At 52.4% G+C, this 8,628-nt stretch overlaps 3 protein-coding genes across 3 annotated transcripts; 2 read left to right on the forward strand and 1 right to left on the reverse strand.

Moving 5' to 3' along the window:
* Nucleotides 1–472: 472 nt before the first annotated feature.
* Nucleotides 473–4,628, reverse strand: NCU09552 (topoisomerase 1-associated factor 1). The gene is made up of 2 exons (XM_953678.2): nucleotides 4,385–4,628; nucleotides 473–4,324 (listed from the first exon to the last, which is right to left on the reverse strand). Exons 1-2 carry the CDS (start codon nucleotides 4,457–4,459, stop codon nucleotides 692–694), a joined length of 3,708 nt encoding a protein of 1,235 aa, XP_958771.1. The 5' UTR covers nucleotides 4,460–4,628; the 3' UTR covers nucleotides 473–691.
* Nucleotides 4,629–5,010: 382 nt separating this feature from the next.
* NCU09553 (3-hydroxybutyryl CoA dehydrogenase) lies at nucleotides 5,011–6,840 on the forward strand. Its single transcript, XM_953679.3, has 2 exons — nucleotides 5,011–5,363; nucleotides 5,439–6,840. The coding sequence occupies exons 1-2, from the start codon at nucleotides 5,247–5,249 to the stop codon at nucleotides 6,270–6,272; spliced, it is 951 nt and encodes a 316-aa protein (XP_958772.1). The 5' UTR covers nucleotides 5,011–5,246; the 3' UTR covers nucleotides 6,273–6,840.
* Nucleotides 6,841–7,222: 382 nt separating this feature from the next.
* Nucleotides 7,223–8,234, forward strand: NCU10951 (hypothetical protein; the record flags this gene model as incomplete). Its single annotated transcript, XM_001728481.2, has 4 exons — nucleotides 7,223–7,298; nucleotides 7,447–7,583; nucleotides 8,001–8,094; nucleotides 8,227–8,234. 4 exons carry the CDS (start codon nucleotides 7,223–7,225, stop codon nucleotides 8,232–8,234), a joined length of 315 nt encoding a protein of 104 aa, XP_001728533.2.
* Between the last annotated feature and the right edge of the window lie 394 nt (nucleotides 8,235–8,628).

Genomic DNA, 8,628 nt, shown 5'->3' on the forward strand with positions numbered 1-8,628 from the left:
TTACATACCGGCGGCCAATACCGTTCACGGCTCCAGTGGACCGTAAATAGTTAGTGCGATATCCGGATTGGTGAGCAAGTCGGGTGGGGCAATTTCCTCAACTGTTTCACTGAGTACGACTTTGTCTCGGACATTAGCTATTCTGTCAGTCACTGTTTGTTTGTTTGTTTGTTGAAGGGCATCACGGTGTAGAGGTAAGCTTGTGGATACTCATCAAGCTGTTGGTCACCAAACTCGTCAATGATGAAAACCGCGTTGAAGCCGGTTGTTTACCCAAGTCTTGTCAATGACGCGGTCCGACAAAGAAGCATAATACGGGTTAGGGTTGGATAGAGACCTACAGTGACGCCAAGTAAATTGGAGAGCGGGATCGTGCAATTCAGGGGTAAAATAAACAAACATTGTGCCAAGTACATACGGTACAGTGTCACACAGCAAGATCTGTGTACAACACGCGCATAATGACAGAATCGTCAAACATATTGCTGTTTAATGTACCTAAATGATTGATGATGGCTGCTTTTAATCCCATGGTATCTCGTACAGTCCTTTATACATCTGGTCTCTTTAGCCAAACCAGACCCCCAAGTCCCAAAACACGCTGTGCTCCTCATAAATACCCCTATCAACCAAACAATAGGTGTAGTACATTGGGAGAACAAACGATACACAGACACAACCACATCCTGATCTACTCCTCATCGCTGCTGTCAATGATGAATCCACCCCTGGCTTTTGGCCGTTGGCGAGCAGCGACCACCGGCTGATCATCCTCATCCTCGTCTCCATCATCCATCGCCATCTTGTCTATTCTCCTCCCTAGCCCCTCACCAGGGCTAGAGGGTAAGGGTGCCTCATTTCTGGTCGTGCGTTCGTTTGCCGAATCTACGTCCATGGCATCCTCTTCCTCATCTTCATCTTCATCATTGTCGCTGAGCTCCACGACAGCCCTTTTCTTGGCTGTCCCAGGCCTCCTTGCCGGTCGTTTTGACGGTACCGCCGCCTTCCTTTTCGAGGTTTTACTCTTGGCCTGTTTCGTTGGCAATTCTTCATCGCTGTCCTCCTCTTCCTCCTCTTCCTCCTCCTCCTCTTGCTCTTCTTCGGAACCAGAAGCGACCTGCTTCTTCCTCCGCTTCGCATTCTTCCGCCCTTCATTCTCACTCTCATCACTCTCGGGCTCATCATCCAGCACCGCCTCCCACGCGCTCTTTTCCCCTCCATTCACCTGCGACAACACTGACAACCCCAACGCCCCAAGCATGCTATCGAACTTTGAATCCTTCGTCTCCTGCCTCTTTCTCTCCCGCTCAAAGAACTCCCGATCCCTCTCATCGTCCGTTTCATCGTCGCTTGCGTGCACGTACATCTCACTCTTGATCTTCCTAATCTTCTCCAGCTCCTTCTCCCTCCTCTTCTTCGCACGCGCAGCCAACACTTCATCCGACACCCCCTCATCTTCCTCGTCTCCACTACCAGCCTCTCTTCGGCGCTTGCGCTGACGCTTCTTCTGCGGCCTAGCGTCCGGCTTGCGAGCGGTAGGACCGCCGGGCGCAAAGAGAAAGTCTTCGTCGTCATCGTCACCGAGGAATCCGCGAATTTCTTCCTCATCATCGTCATATGCGGCACGCGTCCTGCGAGAAGCGGCGGCGGACTTGCGCCGGAGCTGGTCTTCGGCTGAGCCGCCGTCCTCAAAGGTGGGAGGGGAGAACTCGGCCTTGTTGATGAGGTCGATGGTATCTTGGATCGCCTCGGCGGTGTGGCTGCCTGGGAGAATCCAGGTCGAGTCGGGGGTCTCGTCGAGAGTAGGCGTGAGACGCTCCATACCGACTAGACGCATGAGAAGACGGAGGTGCGGGTTCTTGAACATGGCTGTGCGGCGAGCCTCGGTATCAGGGCGGATCGTGATATGTGGTGGTGCTGATTTGTTGGATCTCTCGTCGGCAGCTTCACCATCAGCCGCCCCCTCGGTAGTGGCTGCCATGGCCTTGTCTACGTTCTCCCATGCTTGCCGCTCACTCATTGCACTTGTCAGCTGATCCTTGAGCCACTGCAGATGCTCGACTTGCTGTTTGTCGATGAGTACGCTGACCGCAATGCCAATCTGCTCGTCGCGCTCTGTGGCTCGCTTGAACTCCAGCTCGGCACCAGGTCGTGGCGTAGTTGTGGTGACAGGCTTCTCATAGCCGTGCTCAAGGAAGTGCGTCGTGCTGCCAATCTTGGAAAAGAGCAACTCGGTGAACAACGCAGGCCGCTCTTGAAGCTTTTTGACACATTTCCGAATGATCTGCTTGGAGAGCTCCTCCCATTCCTTGAACATCGGCGAGCTTTTGTCGAGGGGCTCGGGACCTTGGACCATGTTGTAAAAGAGATTGATGATGTCTAGTCGGAATAGCATGATGCTCAGCTCGAGTTTGAAGGCAACGCGGTAGAAGTAGCGATGAGCGCGCTTCAGCTGTGCGTCGTTCAAATCCCGGTAGAATTTGGTGAAGGCGACAAATGTGTCGACAACACCCTGGGGAGCGAATCGAATGGCGAATTTCCCAAACTCGAACTTGCGCTCCTGAGTGACCCGCTCTGCATGTTGCTCATCGTCCCCAGAATCATCGGCATCATTGTCCTCGGGAACGCCAACGTCTTCTGCTTCCTCACCGGCGGCTCTAGCTGCAGCAACAGCAGCAGCAGCTTTGGCAGCCTTCTTCTTTCGGCGAGCTCGCTTCCGTGAGCGCACCTGCAAATCGACATTTTGCTTAGAGTAACCTTCTAAAATGCGGAGGAAAGTGTGGACAAGCTCGGTCGCGGCATCAAGATATTCGAAGCCTTGATCCTTGTATGTTCGAGCAATATTCGCGATAAGGTCGTGGGTTGTCTCCTCGTAAAAGAGACGGCTCAGGGTGTTTTCGGCAATCTCCTGGTCTTCCTCGTTGGGAGACTCTGACATCTCCTGGACTGTGAGGAAGATCTGGGTGTAACAGCGCATGACGGACGTGAGCAGTTGCCAATCCTTATCACTATAGGACCGGTCAAGCGCACGATTCATGGAAGCGAACATTTCCTGTTGGAGCACAGCAGCAACGAGGTTAAAACTGTTCACCTCCTCTCCGGCTGCGGACGTCGACTTCGACTCGTCCCTCTTGGCCTTTCTCCGCATCCGCTCGGCTTCGAGGAACCAGGCGACAAGGTAAAAGAACTGGCTCTTATGCTGGTTCAATGCATGCAATGCCTCCCGATCGATCGATTGCCTCACGTGCAGAAACAAGGGGTTGAAACCGGAGTCGAGGAAGTCTTGGACGAATGATCGCAGCTGCTGACGAGCTCTTTCATCTAGCGTCACCGGAGGGCCAAGGTCCTTGGGCTCCATCTCGGGTTTCCTCGCTCTTCTTGGCGGTCTGAATGTTTTGGAGTTATCCATCTTCCTCTCTCGCGTTTTTGCGTCCAAAAGAGCCTCTTGGCCAGATACCGTCACCATCTTGCCATCTGCTCGTTTCACCCAGATCATGGTCCCAAATCGACTGTGCCGAGTGGTGGTGGTTTTGTTGTAGGATTTTAGCATAGCAGCCTCCTTGCGCATCTCCGATGCCAGCTCTTGCCCCTTGGCTTTGTTGAGTTGCTTTTCACTGACGAAGAGCGAGCTGGGGTCAACTCTTTTTACAAGATGAAAGATGATTTCCATGATAACTACATCTTCGGTGCGGAAGTCCTCGCCCATGTTGGAGGCAAGGGTCAGCAGAGTGAGAAATATGTCTTGATACGAAAAGGCATCAATGGTTGCCGACCTGGATACCTGTGTCTCGTCGCCTTCGCATTTGACACCTTGCGGGGGTGCGATCATGGCAACGTTCCTCAAAAAGAAGAGAATGAGCTTGATGATGGCCTGGTCACGGGGTGTCCGCTCGCCGATAGGCATGGCCATGGAGGGAAGGGCTACCCTGACGGCGGTGTTGAGGATGGGTATCGCATCGAAGTTTATGATGGCGCGCTTGTAGCCAAGCTGGGCAAGCTGCAGAACGGGCATGTGACGATGGTGGTTGATGGTCATTTCGGCGCGCTCCTTCTCTATGGGCCAAGTAAGGGGCACCATGACCTCGAAACACGCCAGAGCAATACGGGCCTTGTACTTGCTGTCGGTTTCGCTTTGAGGCCATAATGTCAGGATCTGGAGCAGATCGCCGCCGACGAGGTTCGCTTCAGCCAGACATCTGGCGACGTCCATGCGATTGGTCTTTTCATCGTAGAATCGGATCCATTTCTTCAGGTCGCGCAAGACGTCTAGCGCTTCGTCACCGAGCTTGTAGCTTCCATCATCGTCCGCGCTGTAACCACCGAGCTATTCGGGTCGCCAGAGTCAGTACATCCGTGTATATAACGAGTCCAGAAGTGGACATACCGCAGAAACCAGGTTGGTGATGTGCGCCCGCACTTCCGGATGGACGACATCGTCGTTGATGTCTGCGGCCTCCATTTTGCGCAGAAATCACGGCGTCCAAGACCAGAACGGAGTCATACGAGTACTAGACAGACTCTCCCCAACTCTCAGCTTGTCTTGGAGGTCGTTTTGTTATCGCATGGATGGTGGCATTGGTCGGGCGCACTTTGTCGGGACGGGACACGCGTTTGTGGTGGTGGGAGACGCGCCGACCGTGTCGTACTTTTTAATGGAAATTGGTGGTATCTTGGTCTTGGCCTGCTTATCTCCCCAAGCGTTTTGTCGGACTGTTTTAAGATACCTGGGTAAGTAGGTACCTAATGTACCTAGCTACCTACTAGAGATACCTCTGCAGCAGTACCTGTGCACCCCGATTTCGACCTCGTGGAGAGCTGCGGAGTTACCCCTGTGGACGGGCAATCAACGACAGCCGAGGATCTTGAGTTGGCGCGGGAATCATGCCCGCAATTGCCCCCCCTGAACGACATGCTTGTACCTCTAGGTAGCGTACATAGTACTCCATACGCGCTAAAACCGACCCCATTTTCCCCGCCTAAGAAAAGGCTAGAGCCGCCCGTAGCTCCTGTACGGCAGTATGTTATGTCCCCCCCGTGGCCCGGGTCGGGCTTGTGACGTCGAGTTGGAGACGAGGACGGCCGAGGTTAACCGAATCCGACAACTTCACATCGTCGCATTCGCATTCTCTAGAGGTGCCCTGGTTGCCTACCTAGGTGTAGTCTTCCGATTTTTCTGTCCCTTTCCTTTCAGTCTCTCTCAGTCACAGTGTCTGCTTTGTTTACTTTCGCCGTGACGATCTCGCAAAATGCTTGCTAGAACCCTCGTCCAGAAGCTGCCCATGGGCGCTCGCGCCTTCAGCTCGACATGCGCCCGCAACGCTGCCGAGGTCAAGAGGCTCGGTGTCGTTGGCGCCGGCCAGATGGTGAGTCCGGCCCATATCATTCATGCCCATGTCTTCAACAACGGCAACGGCTGACTTGTCCTCCTTCTCCTTTAGGGCCTGGGCATCGCCCTCGTCGCCGCCACCAAGGCCAGAGTCCCCGTCACCCTTGTGGATGCCTCTGAAACGTCTCTAGACAAGGGCCTTGCATTCGCCGACAAGCTCCTCAGCAAGGATGTGGCCAAGCAACGCATCACTCAGGATGAGGCGGACGCCGCCCGCGCGCTCCTCCAGCCCACCACCATCCTCGAGGACCTGGACAGCGTCGATTTTGTGATTGAAGCTGTGCCTGAGATTCCCAAGCTCAAGTTCGACATCTTCTCCAAGCTGGCCGAGATCTGCCCTAAGCACGCCATCTTAGCCACCAACACCTCTTCCATCTCCATCACGCGCATCGCCGCCTCAACCACCAAGGACCCCAACGACACCTCCAACAGCTCGCGCGTCGTGTCCACGCACTTCATGAACCCCGTGCCCGTTCAGAAGGGAGTCGAGATCATCAGCGGTCTGCAGACCAGTCAGGAGACGCTTGACACGGCCGTCGAGTTTTGCAAGAAGCTGGGCAAGATCCCTTCCATCTCCAAGGACAGCCCGGGATTCTTGGCTAACCGCATCTTGATGCCTTACATCAATGAGGCCATTATCTGCCTGGAGACTGGCGTTGGCGACCGTGACTCTATCGATGCTATTATGAAGAACGGCACCAACGTGCCTATGGGCCCCCTCCAGCTGGCTGACTTTATCGGTCTCGATACCTGTTTGGCTATTATGAAAGTATTGTACGAGGAGACGAGCGATTCCAAGTATAGGCCGAGCGTGCACTTGCGCAACATGGTCGATGCTGGCTGGTTGGGCAAGAAGAGTGGCAAGGGCTTCTATGACTACCAATAGATGTCTGACGAGAATATGCGAAGGGGAGTGTGTGTTAGCAAGGAATGGGCGACATGAATTGAAGAGAGGCGTGTTTTTTGAACATCTTCGATGGACTCCGGGGAATGGGTACCATCTATACCAAGCGATGTCAGCACGCACAGCCAAACGAGGACATATGTACACAATACAACAGGACCGGGAACGGCACCAGGTAGAGAAGCTCACTCGAGACACTCGAGAGTTGACCAGCAAGAGGCTGCGTTTCAGCTACGAGCGTTCTGATAGACGTTGGGATATATAAAGCACGTCAATTTGGATAGGATAATGCATCACTTTTGTCAGATTTTCAATACTTGTTCCAGCATCGCCAAATCCTACCAAGGTCCTTCACCAAGGATCAAGCAACATTCGTCGCTTCCGCAATGCGATCCCTCAGTCGTCGCCTCTCGTACTAATGAATGCTCGCGATCGCCATCCCAAGCGTGCGCAAAGCAGCGCAGCATCGCTGTTCGCCGACAAAAAACGATATTCATCCTCATTCCAAATCTTGTTTTCAGCGCGGATCAGCGATATAGGCCAATATAACAACAAATATCTCACGATAAGCAACGGTAACTCTCAAGTAATCACTTCAATCACAGGTAAAGTACTAATGGTCGCTGCCCAAACGATACAAAGAGATTGGAAGTGAGAAGGGAATGACGCAGACGGAATTTTTCAAGCAAAAAAGAAACTGAGAAAATAAAAATGAGAAAGATTGAAAGAGGTTTTTGTAAAGCGACGTCCCAAGAACCCTCACCAGACCTCCTCATCAGTCTGCCGCCGTATGCCGAATCGTCATCGTAACGTTCTATCGCCGTCGGGGTGTCCGGGGCGGTAGCGTCAGTACCTAGTTTGTGGTTATATAGTGGAAAGTTCGATGACAGAATGGAGAGGACAAGGTGCTATGGAAAGAGAGAAAGAGTACAATGGAGAAGGGATGGGAAACTCTTGTCGGAACCATTGCCGTCGCTGGAAAGCGAACGCACAGGGTTGCCTGGACCGGTGAGTCTGGCCTGTCGATGGAAAGTAGGTAAGATTCATTGAACCGCTTGATCATTGAATCATCTGGATGGGATAAGAGATACGGTGAAAAACCTAGTATATAAACAACTTCTGGCTTTTGCTAATGGTAATTCACGTGGCTCGATAGTGGATGAGTACATTGTAAGTGGAAGGAGCGCGGCGACTGGCGGATATGCTTTCGTCCGATGTGTTCACCTTCATGATGAAGATTTGGATGCCCCTGGCCGTACAAGTTTCGCATCTATCAATGTCCAGTTGGCTCAGGTATGCTTGTTTGCGAGTGGTTTTGGTATCATACGTACCTGGTAGATGGAAGCTACGCTACGTAGGGTATGTAGTAAACTCATAGAAAAATACCGTCACCCTCCCTCACGTATCTATTGCGGTAAGAGATGAGAGTACTTCTTTGACTACCGTAGTAGGCAGTATAGCTTGCTCTTGGCCCAATGCCCGATGCCTTCTTACGAGGCACCGTGTCCATCGAGGAAAGGGAATCAGGAATAGCGGTCATTGAAAATTCAACACGACGGACGCGAAAAACACTTTCCGATGAGCCGTCGACTTCAGCAAGGACAGGTGACCGGAACCTACCTCTAGTGCACAGTCAAATGTCAAAACCGGGTTATGCTGTAGCGAGACTTGCTTTATCCAGGGTAAGTCTGACAACTGACGAACTATCAGGTCCATAACTCAAAGGCACTCATGCATGCGTCCCAGAATGTATACAATCAGATCCACATGGCCGCCGGTCTCTCTGTCTTCGCTCATCCTGCGTGTAACTAGTTATTCTGTCCCAAAGACTCAACCGTGTCACGAAACAACGAGGTAGACGACGCTCTTTCCTACTTCTATCGAATCAGATGACGTTTTGGGAGCTTCCAACTCGCTCGTGACTAATAGTACACAGGTGTCTAACGGACCGAAAAAAAACAAAAACAAAGAGGGGGTGAGATAACGTCCTATCATCTCACAAATGGCGCGCCAGCCCCAACACTGTCGGGGTAAGGGTGGTGATACTTCGGCCATGTCAAAGCAACCTCGCAATCTTGTTTTCGAGACGGTAACCTAAGACTAAAGACGTTGACCTCATCCACCCCTTCCTCATCACAACCAACTTTCTTCCATGTCTTTGGACGGAACAACCCGAGGCTTTGTCACTAGGTACGTTGATAAGTTCCACTGCCAGAACGGGCAGGATGTAAAAAATGACCACTCGCAAGACTAGTGGCTCCTTAAAATGGCGAAGAGAAGGGGGCCGGAGTTGTAAAGGTCATGTCAAGTCCATCACCACCAGCATATGCAAGTGGAA

The sequence above is a fragment of the Neurospora crassa genome, linkage group V, assembly GCF_000182925.2.
Source record: "Neurospora crassa OR74A linkage group V, whole genome shotgun sequence".
Lineage (NCBI taxonomy): Eukaryota > Fungi > Ascomycota > Sordariomycetes > Sordariales > Sordariaceae > Neurospora > Neurospora crassa.